At 38.1% G+C, this 14,708-nt stretch overlaps 1 protein-coding gene across 1 annotated transcript in view; it reads left to right on the plus strand.

Moving 5' to 3' along the window:
* Larp1b (La ribonucleoprotein 1B) overlaps nt 1–14,708 on the plus strand; it is an 81,013-nt gene that overhangs the window by 18,796 nt on the left and 47,509 nt on the right. Inside the window, 4 exon segments of the mRNA XM_070022078.1 lie at nt 1,532–1,678; nt 2,248–2,413; nt 7,794–7,938; nt 10,604–10,778. Of these exon segments, the coding sequence (XP_069878179.1) occupies nt 1,532–1,678; nt 2,248–2,413; nt 7,794–7,938; nt 10,604–10,778 (633 nt within the window).

Below are 14,708 nucleotides of genomic sequence, written 5' to 3' on the forward strand. Positions count from 1 at the left end.
GGCTGGCTTTGACTGTGATCCTCAGATCTCAGCCTCCTGGGATTACAGACATGAGCCACCATGGCCTGGCAGTTTTTCTCTTTAATCTTCATGATTCCCTATCAGTTCTACTTTGTCTTTCACTACAATTGGATTTTGGTTTTTTAAAAATAATGGGACATTGGTACTGCAGAGATTTCTTACTTTGGATTTTCAACTTTTTGTTTTTGTTTTTTGTGGTTGTGAGGCTTGAACCCTGAGCCTGGGTACTCAAGATAGTGCTTCAGGAACACTTGAGCCACAGCACCACTTCAGGTTTTCTCAAGTGAATATCTGTGCCTGGACTGCTTGATTTTATGGTGTGCTTTCTCGTAGTATAACAATATACCTAGTATAGACAACTTATTTGGTAATAGTTTATTTTGGCACATTATTGTACAGGTTCAAGCCCAAGATATGGGCCTTTGGTGAGTACAGCATATCATGATGTGGGCACATCAAATCAAATAGTCAAATTTGGTGTCAGGAAGCAGAAAAGAGCTGGGTGCTGGTCGCTCACACCTGTAATCCTAGCTCTTCAGGAGGATGAGATCTGAGGATTTCAGTTTGAAGCCAGTCTCTTTAGACTCTTACTTCCAGTTAACTACCAAAAAGCCAAAAGTGAATCTGCTATGGCTCAATTGGTAGAGCACCAGATTTGAGCAAAAAAACAAAATGATCTCAAACCCCATGACCAGCACAAATCCTTCCAAGGAGCTAAGGATCTAAGGATCTCCCACTATGTCCTACCTTCAATCTCACAGTAACTCCTTTCTGGAGACTAACTTTCACACCTGGGCCTTGACACACTCAGCATCCAAATTACATGTCTGGTGCCATGTGACATTAGTTGGTTTATCGTGTTCCTCTTTTTGTTTTAGCCTTTCAGTTTTGACTTTTTATTCCTATACAGTGACTTTTATTAGCATATATTAGTTGTACAAAGGAGGGGGGCGGTTACTGTGAAACTTTTACACTATAAACCATGTATCCAGATAAGGCTACTCCTCTGTCCTTCTCTTCCCTACTCTCTACTCCCTCTTCTTAAAATACTCAGTCTAGTCTTGAACCACAATCCTCCTAATAGCTACCTCCTTCAGTTCTCCTAATCTCTACCTCCCTAGTAGTTCGAATTATAGGCATGAGCCACCATGCATGCCCATCTGGAGTTTTATTATTATTTTTTGGGCCTGAACTCTGGGCCTGGGTACTGTCCCTCAGCTCTTCAGCTCAAGGCTAGCGCTCTACCACTTGAGCCACAGCACCACTTCCGGCTTTTTTCTTTTTGTTTATGTGGTGCTGAGGAATTGAACCCAGGGCCTCATGCATGCAAGGCAAGCCTCTACCACTGAGCCACCTTCCCAGACCCCATCTGGAGTTTTTCTTAGTGTATATTTATCTAAAGTCTGCCTGACTATTGTAAACTAGTCATAATAGGGGGGAAAGTCATTACTGTATTTTATAAAGGTGATTATATTATTTTATTATAAATTGGAATGTTTTTGTTTAAAAGGTTGGAGAAGAGATAGAGAAAAGAGAGATGATCACGATGAAGTGTCCAGTGTGAGAAGTGAGGGAGGTAATATCCGAGGTTCCTTTAGAGGAAGAGGAAGAGGCCGAGGACGGGGAAGAGGACGAGGAGGAAGAGGAAATCCTCGATGTATGAAATGACTTTTTTGTTTGTTAAATAAGATGGACTTGTGGAAAAAAGGATTAAGTGTTCCTTCATAGATTTTTACATTATCCTAATTTTTGTTGTCGTTTGTGGGGCTTGAACTCTGGGCTTGGGTACTGTCCTTGCGCTCTTCAGCTCGAGAGGAGCATTCTGCCTCTTGAGCCACAGCACCACTTCCAGTTTTCTGGTGGTTTATTGGAGATAAGAGTCTCACGGACTTTCCTGGCCCAGCTGGCTTTGAACTATGATCCTCATATCTCAGCCTCCTGAGTAGCTAGGATGACAGGTCTGAGCCCCTGGTGCCTGGCTTATCCCAAATTTTTTAATTAATTAATTAAACTAAATTTTTTTAATTTATGGCTGAGATGTAGCTCAGTGGCAAAGCACTTGTTTAGCAAGTGCAGTTGTCCTGCATTTGATCCCTAGTACCAAAAAAGAAAAGACAAAAAAAATTCAGTAATAAAACTAGCTTACTACTTATTTTCCCTTCAAGTACTTCAATTTGGATTTAACTTTTTTAATCTGTGGCCCTTTTTCTTTCCCTTCACATCAAGTGAACTTTGATTATTCATATGGTTATCGAGAACATGGTGAAAGGACTGATCAGCCATTTCAAACAGAACCTAATACCAGTATGATGTATTATTATGATGATGGTACAGGTGTGCAGTTGTATCCTGTGGAAGAAACTTTGCTTAAAGAGTATATTAAACGTCAAATGTAAGTAAAATCTGTTGCAATATCAAGTCTTTTTTCTTTTTTCTAACAATATCAACCTTTAATGTCATAGGTTAGTAAAAGTTGAAGGATGATTATTTTGATTTCCCCCCCCCCCCAGGACCAATTAGTAAATGGGTAAAGTTTTTCTTTTTCTATTTGCTTTTTGTTAATATGCCGTCTGTTTTCCCTTCTGTTTAAATTATTTCTCTGAATAAAATATTGCATCATATGAAAAATATTGTAATATAAAATTACACATATTATTTTAAGTGAAACAGTGAAATTTTCCTCATTATTTGTAAGTAGATATTTTATGGTAAAATTTAAATGAACATCTGGGTATACATCTGTAATCCTAGCTACTCAAGAGACTGAGATCTGAGGATCATGGTTCCAGTAGCTGGGGGTACTACAGGTGTGATCCACCAGTGCCCAGCTAGCAGTTAACTTTAATTCTTTTTTTTCTTTTAATATTTACTTTCTTTGTGACATATTAAAAAGTGACTTAATCCTTCAGTTCAAACTTTTTTTGCATGTGTGCCAGTCCTAGGGCTTGAACCCAGATCCTGGGTTGCTTTCCCTGTGTGTTTTGCTCAAATCTGGCACTGTACCACTTGAGCCACAGCTCCTGTCATCCTAGCTACTCAAGAGATTCTTTTTTTTTTGGGGGGGGGTCCGTCATGAACTCTGGGCCTGGGTGCTCTCTCTCAGCTCAAGGCTAGCCCTCTACCACTTGAGCCATAGCTCCACTTCTGTTTTCTGGTGGTTTATTGGAGATGAGTCTTATGGACTTTCCTCAACTGTGATCCTCAGATCTCAGACTCCTGAGTAGATAGCATTACAGGCGTGAGCCACCAGCACTGATTACTAACAAAAAAGTCTCGTGGACTTTTCTTCCCAGGCTGTGTTGCTCAGATCTAAGCTTCCTGAGTAACTAAGATTATAAGCATGAGCCACTGGACTATAGTTTTTAGTGCCATTTCTGAAGCTTGGACTCCAGGCCTGGACACTATTCTTAAGGCTAATTAACTCTTACCACTTGAACCACAGCTCTACTTGTTGCTTTGGGGTGTTTAATTGGTGATACAAGTAGCTTGGATCATAGATGTGAGCCAACAGTGTCCTACTTGTAGTTCTCTTTAGTTGCTTTCTGGTACTAATTTGAACTCAAAAGAGCTACCCATTTATTTTCTTATCTTTATGGAAAAAAACCCTTTGCATATTATTAGTATTGCATGGAATATTTTGCATGTATACATAATATATTAATATAAAACCTTCCCAAGTAATTTGCTTAACTAACTTGCTAAAATTTCAGAGTTTTTAGTTTCCTCTGTCCTAATAAGGTGAAGGGGAAAGGGCCATTTTTGAAAGGACTTGGCATTTTTAAAAAGCACTTAAAGCATTTAAGAGAAAGTGGAGCCTACTCTGTTACTAGAATATTCGAAAATAATTTCTGCATCAGCTAAACATCTTTGTTTTTTTTGTTTTGTCAGTCATGAGGCTTGAACTCAGGGCCTGGGCCCTGTCTTTGAGCTCTTTTGCTCAAGGCTAGTGCTCTATGACTTTGAGCCACAGCTCCCCTTCTGGTTTTCTGGTGGTTAATAGATGATAAGAGTCTCATAGAGTTTCCTGCCATGGCTGTTTTTGAACCAGGGTCCTCTGATCTCAGCATCTTGAGTAGCTAAAATGACAGGTGTGAGCCACCTGTTACCAAGATAGCTAAACATCTTGTGGATGCCTTCATTCCATGGATTTGATTGGCTTACAGTGCAGAGCAGCTCATTTTTGTTGTTGTTCTTGCTTTTCTGTTATAATTGAAGCAAACAATGAAGAAAAGGGATTTTTTTTTTTTAATGGACAGAAAGTATATGTCTATCAAATTCATACTGTCTTTTTCTAACTTCGGCTGCCAGATCCCTTGTAAGTCCTGGCAGTAGACACTCCATATCAGGATAATCAGCCTCTAATGTGCGCATACAAGAGAGGGAGGAGCAGTGTTCAAATTTCTGTTCATGCAGTGTAGAATGGTGTAGGACATGATATATCCCCTAGGACACTTAGCAGAATGACAGTCATAACTTCTTTTTTGTTACTGTTTTCAGCGGTAGAGTTTTTAGCAAATCTTAGTAAAGCATTAGGTTAAGGGTGGCTTGTTAGCTTTCATTGATTTCTGGAGATCTTGCTTTAAAAGAGTGGTACTTCACAACTGTCAGTGACACTAAGTTTGGTTTGGGGATGTAACAAAAATCAAATGTTTATTTTTTTAATGTCTGAATTTTTGTCTCTTTAGGACTTAGGAAGAACAAATAATTGTGCTTCTAAGATGTCAATATTTCAGTAGTTTTGTAAGAGCTGTTTTCCTTCCTCCAGAGAAGTAGAGCTTAAAATAATTATTTTTAGCAATATTTGCCTAGTTCTTCAAAGTAGAATTTAGCCTAAGTAGTTGAAAATTGCCTAATCATTTACTTTTGTTGATGTCAGTCGTGGGTCTTGAACTCTGGGCCTGGATGCTGTCCCTCTGCTCTTCAGAGCAAGGCAAGAGCTCTACCACTTGAGCCACAGCTCCACTCCTGGTTTTCTGGTAGTTTATTGGAATAAGAGTCTCATGAACTTTACTAACCAAGCTGGCTTTGAACTGTGATCCTCAGATCTCAGCCTCCTGAGTAGCTAGTAGGATTACAGACATGAGCCACTGGTGCCCGGCCTAACCATTTACTTTTATATTTGTACTTTTTCATTACTCTGTTAAAACTTTTGTGATTTGGGGCACTGGGGAGGTGGCTCAGTGGTAGAGCACTTGCCTTGCATGCCTGAGGCCCTGGGTTCGATTCCTCAGCACCACATAAGCAAAAAAGAAAAGAAGCCAGAAGTGGCACTGTGGCTCAAGTGGTAGAGCATTATTAGCCTTGAGCTGAAGAGCTGAGGGACAGCGCCCAGGCCCAGAGTTCGGGCACCATGACCAACCTCCCCCCCCCCCCCCAAAAAAAAAAAAAAAACAACACTTTGTGATTTGGGCATAAGGTAAGATTACTAAACTATAGACTATCTCCTCGTTGATACCACTTTTTGTTGTTTTATTCTTTTACTTTTTATATATTTTTTGTTCTAAGACTGGAACTCAAATTTGGTACCTGATGCTTTTCACTCATTGGCTAGTGCTCTACCAACTGAGCCACTCCTTCAGCCCTCCTTCCTTTTTTTTTTTTAATGAAAATGACAATTTATTGAAGGGAAAATGAGATTTACTGCAAGAATGTAGTGGGCTGAAATAGAACTCCAGAGAATCAAACCTTTCATCTGCAATAAATTTAAGGGTTAAGGATAGTTGTGATTGTGGGCTGTCCTTTAATTGGTATGAACTGTAATGGACGGACTGACAAGTATAACAAATGTGCATCTATGAATGCCTAGATTTGTTGAGATACACTGCACAGATTTCCTATAGAGACTGAATAGTCTTGAACTGAGATGCAGGGCTATTAGGCTAATGGGTTGTTAGAGGGTCATTGTCCCTTCCTTTTGTACGTGCACTGGAAGGAGCATCTGCTTGCAAATGAACATGCTTTTATTCTATTTATTGTCAGTCGTGGGGCCTGAACTCTGGGCCTGGGTGCTGTCCCTCAGCTCTTCAGCTCAAGGCTAGGGCTCTACCACTTGAGCCACAGCACCACTTCTGGTTTTCTGAGTGGTTTATTGGAAATACCAGTCTCAGGCCTTTCCTGCCCAGGCTGGCTTTGAATCCTCAGATCTCAGCCTCCTTAGTACTTAGGATTACAGGTGTGAGCCACCACGCCCAGCTCAAGTTTTATTCTTTTAAACATTTTTTGTTTTTATTTTTATGTTTTCTGTCTCTTTAGAGTCTTTTCATTTTAATACATGGAGGGTTATAATTTAAACATGTATTTGTCAAAATAGTAATAAATGTATTTATTATTTTTATGTATTGAAATTTGTAGCTGTTGTTCAACTGACAGTTTGTTTCTCTCTAAGGAAGAGTAAGGTTAATAAATAAGTTCACACTTTCCTAAGCTTTTTCTGTATTTTTCCTCCATGGTATTTGTGACATTATTGATCATTTTTGGTTGTCTACATTTTGTTTCTGTCTCGTTCTGTGTCTCTTTTCCTTTCTTTTTTTGCAGTGTTGAGGAACAAATCCAGGGCATCCTGGCCCTTAACTGTACTCTTATTACCACTGAGCAAAATCTTCGGCCCTTGTTTTCTTATTATAGCTGTGTTTATCAGAGATAGGAGGAAGAGGGCTGGAGGTATAGGTCAGTAGTAGAATACCTGTTAATTATGCAGATAGTCCTAGGTTCAAAGTCAAGCATGGAATTTTTTTTAAAGGCAAACTTGAATCATTTAAATATATAATAACTCTGGGTATACTCATATGTCTATGTGTTTATCATATTTTATTCAGTTTTATGCTAGTTACTAGGGTTCAACATGATGTCATTACTTTGTCAGTTTAGAAAATGTAGCAAACTATTATACATTTGAATGTGAATTCAATAAAATAATTCCAAATATTATATCCCATTGTTTTAGGAGGCAGGGTGGTGACATGTGTACTGTTGTTCCTTAGTGTTCAAGTGAAGCAAGTAGTGGTGGCTTTGTAGTGGAATTTTTCACTGAATTGACTCATTAGAAAAATAAAATACTGACCAGGTACTAGTGGCTCATACTGGTAATCCTAACTACTCAAAAGGCTGAGATCTGGAGATCAGAGTTCAAAACCAGCTCAGGCAGGAAAGTCTGTGAAACTTGATATCTCCAATAAAATACTGTAAAGCCGGAAGTGGAGCTCAAGTGGTATAGCACAAGCCTTGAGCAAAAAAAGAAAAGAAAACTAAGCAAACAAAAATATCAACTATTGGTGGGTTCAGTGTCTTACACCTATAATCCTTGTTGCTCAGGAGACTAAGATTTGAGGATCAAAGCACACCTAGTGCTTTATAAACTGTTTATAAGTTTATAAGGCTCCAATTAACCACCAAAAAGCTGCAAATAGATTAATAGCTCAAGTGTTAGTACACTAGCCTTGAACACAAAAGTACCTAGCATTGGTACTGGTACAAAAAAAAAAAAAGTTTTAAACCCAAATGTTTTAAAGTAAAACGATTATTGTCTTAGGTGAAGCTGATCTGAATAGAAGTTAATTTTAGTTATTTAAACAGTACTTTGTAAAGTTTACACCTATTATTTCAGTAGGCTTTCTTTGCTGTTATACCCTGTGTTGTATAAGGTCATCTATATTATGTCTATATTGTAACATTGCTACGAAAGCCAATTATTTTCATAGAAGTTGATGATATATACTCAGTGGATATTTTTATACTATTGAATAATGGGTGAAATTTATGTTTACTTTTGTCAGTGAATATTATTTTAGTATAGAAAATTTAGAACGAGACTTCTTTCTTCGGAGAAAAATGGATGAACAAGGTTTCTTGCCTATTTCCCTGATTGCTGGTTTTCACCGTGTCCAGGCTCTCACTACAAACCTTAATCTCATTTTAGAGGTAAATATTCATTAAAAGATCAATCTGTACTTTCAACTCAGTTATCCTGTGAATGTGAAGCTTTTCTTAAAAAAAAGGTAAAGAATGTTAAAAGCCTGGTGGCATGTTTCTTTTTGTTTTTTTAATTTGCTATTGTGAAAATACCATACAGAGGGGTACAATTATTTGAGGAAAAGTAATGAGTACATTTCTTATCAAGCATTGTTGCCTCCTTTGTTTCCCCTTATCATCCCTGCCTGGCCAAAGTTGTAAAGTTCGCTTTTTGATATAACATCTTGTCCATCTCATTGTTACAGTGGGTCCAGTTTCTATAACTATTCTGGAAGTGGGACCAGGAGGATTGTTAGTTTTAGCCAGCCTGGACTACATAGTGAAACTTGTCTAAAGGTCTTCTCCAAAAAAATGTATATGAAATATAGTGTTGCATATCTATAGTCCTAGCTCCTCAGGAAGCTGAGGTGGATGAGTTTCAAAGTTAGTAAAAAAAAAAAAAAAAACATTTAAAGTAGATAATCTGGCTTAGTGTCAGTGGCTCAAGCCTGTAATCCTAGCTACCCAAAAAGCTGAGATCTGAGAATCTTGGTTCAAAACTAGCCAGCCAAGTAAGTTCCTTGAGACTCTTGTCAGAAGTAGAGCTGTGATTCAAGGGAGAGAGTACTAGGATTGAGCAAAAAAATCTCAGGGACAGCGCCTGTACCCTGTTTAAGCCCTATGACCTACAAAAACAAAACCTGACAATCTGAAGTTGACTTGTGCTCAGAAAACAACTCATAGCTTATTTCTATTTTATAAAACATAAAATAAATGCCGTAAGCCAGGCACTGATGGCTCACACCTGTAATCCCAGCTACTCAGAAGGCTGAGAGCTGAGAATCACAGTTCAAAGCCAGCCTAGGCAGGAAAGTCCTTGAGACTCTTACCTCCAATAAACCCACCAGAAAAACAGAAGTGGTGCTGTGGTTCAAGTCATGGAGCACTATAGTTAAGCAAAACAGGCCCTGAATTCAAGAGCCAGGATCAGCTCATACACACACATAGAGAGGTTTTTGTGTTTTTTTTTACCTTGTGTGCCATTCATTTCTGCAGATACCTCCTAGCAACAACCATTGATACCTTTTTTGTCCCTTTAGTTTTGATTTTTAATTTTTCGAAAGTATCATAAATAAATCTTGGTATTTGAAGCCTTTGTTTCTGATTTTTTTTTCTTTTTTTGAGACAAGGTCCCATTTGCTAGCTCTACACTGCTCCATTCTCCTGCCTAAGTGTCCTTAGTGGTGGAACTAAAGGCATGGAGCATCAGACATGGTTCATTTCTGGTTTCATTAAGCATGGCGCTTTTAAGATTCATCTATGTTATTGCATACTTTAGTAATTTCCTCTTGGCTAGAATTGTGGCTTAGTAGTAGAGTGCTCGCCTAGCATGCATGAAGCCCTGGGTTCCATTCCTCCGTACCACATAAACAGAAAAAGCTGGAAGTGATGCTGTTGCTCAAGTGGTAGAATGCTAGCCTTGAGCAAATGAAGCTCAGGGAGAGTGCCCAGGCCCTGAGTTCAAGCTCCAGGACTGGGGGGGAAAAGTAGCTTCTTCATCATTACTAACTAGTATTTTACAGTATAGTTGTTCCTGTTTATATACACGTTTTTGTTAGGCATTTAAATTGTCTTTTTTGAGATATGAATACAGCTTTGTGTGGATATACATTTTTATTTTTATTAGGTGAATATCTAGACTTGTGATTGTTAGGATTGTAATTCCACGGTACTAAGGAGCCTTAGATCTGAGGATTGTGATTCAAAGCCTGCAAGGAAAGTCAGTGTAACTCTTTTTTTTTTTTTTTTTTTTTTTTTTTTGCCAGTACTGGGGCTTGAACTCAGGGCCTGGGCACTGTCTCTGAGCTGCTTTTGCTCAAGGCTAGCACTCTACCACTTTAGCCACAGAGCCACTTCCAGCTTTTTCTGAGGAATATAGGGCTTCATGCTAGGCAAGCACTCTACCACTAAGCCACCTGACTAGCCCCTCAGTGAGATTCTTAATTCTAGTTAGCCAGCACAAAGCTGAAGTGGAGCTGTGCCTCAACTGACAGAGCACTAGTCTTGAGTGAAAAAACTAGAGGATAGTGCCCAGGCCCTGACTTCAAGTCCCAGCGCGCACACACACTGATATAGGTTGAAGGCTGGGCTGGGAAGGTGGCTCAGTGGTAGAGCGCTTGCCTTGCATGCCTGAGGCCCTGGGTTCGATTCCTCAGCACCACATAAGCAAAAAGAAAAAAGCCATAAGTGGCGCTGTGGCTCAAGTGGTAGAGCGCTACCTTGAGCTGAAGAGCTGAGGGACAGCGCCCAGGCCCAGAGTTCAGGCCCCATGACCGGACCAAAAAAAAAGTTGAAGGCTTCTATTTGGTCCCTAAGTGACTATTCTAATTGTGGGGGAAAAAAGTTACCTGGTAGAAGTTAAATCAGCATTAAGTACAATTATTTGCTATTTTATAGGAACAGTTTTAAAATTCACTTTGTTATTAATAGCTCTTTGTATCATGGATATTTTTACAACTAATAACTGCAAGGTAATCTGCAAACTTCAGATCTATAATATGTAGGTTACTACAACTATAATATGCAATTAGTTTTTTGAGTGAGTTCTTTAATAGCTTGAAATTTCTATTTTTAGGCACTGAAGGATAGTACAGAAGTCGAAATTGTGGATGAGAAAATGAGAAAAAAGATAGAGCCAGAAAAATGGCCAATCCCAGGCCCTCCTCCACGAAACGTGCCACAAACAGACTTCTCTCAGTTGATTGATTGTCCAGAGTTTGTACCAGGCCAAGCCTTTTGCTCACATACAGGTAACAGCTTTTCTTCTACAGCAAACAGCATAACAGTGGGCTGTTTGATCCATTTTACTTATCTTCTTTATTTTATTGGCTTTTGTAGAAAAATTAAAGATAACTAAATGATTTATAATTTTCTTCATCCTATTCACATTGTTTCCTACACAGAGCTATAACTTAATTAAGGATCTAAGAATTATGGATGGAGCTCTTGTGTTTCCTATTAAAGTATATGTGTATTTTTATTATCTGTGGAGTTCCTACTCATCTTAATTTTACTGAATGACTACAGATATGTCAGTTTCTCCTCCTGTAAGATTTGAGTAGTCTAGAAATTTTGACTCAGGAGTGGGATAGCTTTCCTTTACTTTTGCTGCCAATATGCATTAACCTTAATCTTTGAAAGTTAAGATGACCCACCTTCTAAAGCACCATTGGGGTTCTATTTAATCTGGTTGTTTATAGGGTGTCCAAAAACTACTTTATTATTAAGATTTTTTTTCCTGGATCATTTTAAAGATATTCCCTCTTGGGAAAAAAATGTGTGCTTAAACTTTTTTCAGTCAGGGTGATGATCTACTGATGCTCTTGGATGTCATTTGGTCGGAATACGCAGTGGAATAGGTGACTCACTGAAATGCCATTGTAAATATTGGAACAAATTGTGCTGCAGAAATGAGAGCGACCAGACTGCCTTCTGTGCAAGAATATCTACTCTCAACCCCTTGTGAAGGAGGTTGGGCCAGCACTACAGTGGAGATAACCACCTTTGGGATGATGTGAGACAGACCAGAAGACTGCTATTGTTATTACAGGAGCTGCCTATTTCTGTGAAATTAGCCTGGGCTTCATGGGCTACTTTTATTCACGGTGGGAAAGTTAATTTTATCATTGTGGAAATACTGCAAGATTCTGTGTTTTGTTTCCAAGCATATATACTTGTGCCCAGATCAATAAAGCAGAAAGAGAGGATTGAGTAGCATTTCCCAGGTTGTTAGCTCCTTTGCTATTTGATTTTCCTTTCAGTAAGTACAGTGCAAAACACATGTTGTCATGGTGTTTCACATGGACTGTAAGATTATTAAATGTGAACACGTAAGTAGTAAGAAATTTAAGAAATAAATAAGGGTATTTTTTCCTTTACTCTTAAGAAATGTATTTTTATACACCAGTATGAGAGAGCTGCCCATCAATAAACCATGATGGACAGTTTCAAAGATACTTTTATCTCATATTTCTTGTTAGTCTCTTCTATTTCCAGTTAGAAATTTGGGTGAGTGTTTTAAATGTTGAAGAAAAGTGACATTGTTTTAATTTTTTGTTTATTTTTTAAAAAGATATAATGACTGTATAAGTTACATTTATTTATTGTGTAAACTTGGGTCCAAGATGATATTTTTCAGCCATCTTATGAGCAGTTGTTGGGTAAGTGGGATACAATAGAAAATCCCTTTCCCTCAGGATAGCAAAGATAGGTCAGTCAAGTTGGTGATGCCTGTCTCTTAACCATTTGTGCATTATTAATAAAATTGCAAGAATAAAATCAATGCTTTGTACATTTTTGTGATTTTTTTAAAACATACTAATGACATTCACATACATCCACCAAAAAGTCAGGGAATAATAAAAGTTCACAAATGTTATGAGTGTGTGTGTGTGTGCGTGTGCATGTATGTGTGCATGTCTCACAGTCCTGAGGCTTGAAGTCGGTGCCTGGGTGCTGTCCCTGAGCCTTTTCACTCAAGGTTAGTGTTCTACCACTTGAGCCACAGTTCCATTTTCAGCTTTGGTGGTTAATTGGAGATAAGAGTCTCAAGGACTTTATTACCTGGTGTCTGGCCAAATATTAGATTTTTTATACAATGTTATAAGAAGGTAGGTGATTAAATGAATGAAATAAAGAATGGAGTGTCATAGAATTATGTTGATTTATTTTAGGTCATAGGACTAAATATGTATATAAGCTTTCTCTATGAATCCCAAGATTTTGACTGTAACAATTCACTTGTGATAAGAAAACCTAGTTTCCTAAAGTCAATGGAGAACTGGTGTGTGACCAAAAAAGTGAAGTAGAAATGAGATGAGAAGTCACCAGGAACCAGTGGCTCATTCCTGTAATCGTAGCTGTTCAGGAAGCTGAAGATCATGGTTCAAAGCCAGCCCAAGCAGGAAAGTCCATGAGACTCCTATCTCTAACCAGCAAAAACGAAGTGGCTCAAGTGGTAGAGCACCAGCCTTGACTGAGAAAAGCTAAGGGACAGAGCCCAGACCTTGAGTTCAAGCCCTAGTACCCATACCAAAAAAAAAAAATGTTTAAGGAAAAAGAAATGGGAAAATAAGACTGTCAAGTGTAGCTACCTTTAAAAACATAACCTTGGACAACATAACCTTTCAAGATTTTAATGTTGTAAAATATTATAATCCATCCTCTTTATCAAAGATTTAAATTCTATTTTTTCCTCTTTGGAGGTTGAATTGTAACATGGGTTGACATTTGCACTGAGCAGAAGACCTTAATGCACCACAAAAGGTTGATTATGAGAATGGTAAGATGACTTTTGAAATGAGGTTTTCCTCTGTTAGTGGACGTAGTGTTGTGCTATCAACTTAAGGATCTTAATCATCAAATTGAGAACTCGGTTTCCTGACAATCTTGATTCTGTTTTTCCTTTAAAAATCATGATTATTAAGTAAGCGGTGTGATTTCCTTTGAAAATGATAAGCGGAAATGTTTGAAAATGCCACACAAAAACTATATAATCCTTTGGAAAGTGCTTGTGGTTCTTCAGAACTGTGATCTCCTGATGAAGGGGAAAAAAGTCATACTACATAAGAGTGTATATAGCAATTTATATTTGGAAAGCCAAGCTGAAAATTTTAGTGGAAAAACGGGAAAGGTGAATTTTCTGTTTTCACAAAATGTAACTAAGAAATCGTTAAAGTATGTGTCCTAATAATTTACATCTACATAAATAGATTTGATAATTCAAATTACTTCGGTCTAGAAAGATATGTGGTTGGCTATTACTCTTAAACTCTACCAATATATCATTTAGTATATTTTTATATACTAAATAAGGGTGTAGAAAACCATACAGAGCATATGAATAAGCCAATATAAAACATCCTATTAGAAGTCTTAAATTTTGGAAGTGGCGCTGTAGCTCAAGTGGTAGAGCGCTCGCCTTCAGCTGAAGAGCTGAGGGACAGCGCCCAGGCCCAGAGTTCAAGCCCCACGACCGACAAAAAAAAAAAAAAAAAGAAATATAACTAGAAGTCTTAAATTTTCATCTTATCCAAATTCTTTGATATCTTAATATAATTCCATTTCTAAGAACATATGTTTTGCAAACAATGAAACATATGGTGGAAGTGTAGTTCAAGCTTAATGAACATTTGGGGATGATTACATGACAGACCATGAAGTGGATGTTAGAAGATTACGTTTCTACATTAAAATAGTAATTACTGATTTTTATACCATATGCTAGTTGCTGTTCTTGTCATTTGTAAATGTATCATTCGTATATGTAGTAATTTAGGTATTTCACACAGTAGTTGTGTAGGGAGCAAAGTCATTCCTCAAATGCTGCAGGATAATGTGATTGTCTCCTTTTTAAAGTTTTATTTACCAAATTTACAAATTCATACTGTTAGGAAGTATCCATGAATTCATGTTTTTTTTTTCTAACCATGCAGCTTTAGCATTGTGAAGAAATCTAAACCTTGTATTCCATTTGAATTATTTGTAAAGGACCAGTTGAGGGGCTGGGAATGTGGTTTAGCGGTAGAGTGCTTGCCTAGCATGCACAAAGCCCTGGGTTTGATTCCTCAGTACCACAGAACAAGCCCGAAGTGGTGCTGTGGCTCAAGTGGTAGAGCACTAGCCTTGAGCAAAAGAAGCTCAGGCACTGAGTTCAAGCCTCAAGACCAGCCAAAAAAAGG

The sequence above is a fragment of the Dipodomys merriami genome, unplaced genomic scaffold, assembly GCF_024711535.1.
Source record: "Dipodomys merriami isolate MVZ:Mamm:240054 unplaced genomic scaffold, mDipMer1.0.p SCAF_15, whole genome shotgun sequence".
Taxonomy (NCBI): Eukaryota; Metazoa; Chordata; class Mammalia; order Rodentia; family Heteromyidae; genus Dipodomys; species Dipodomys merriami.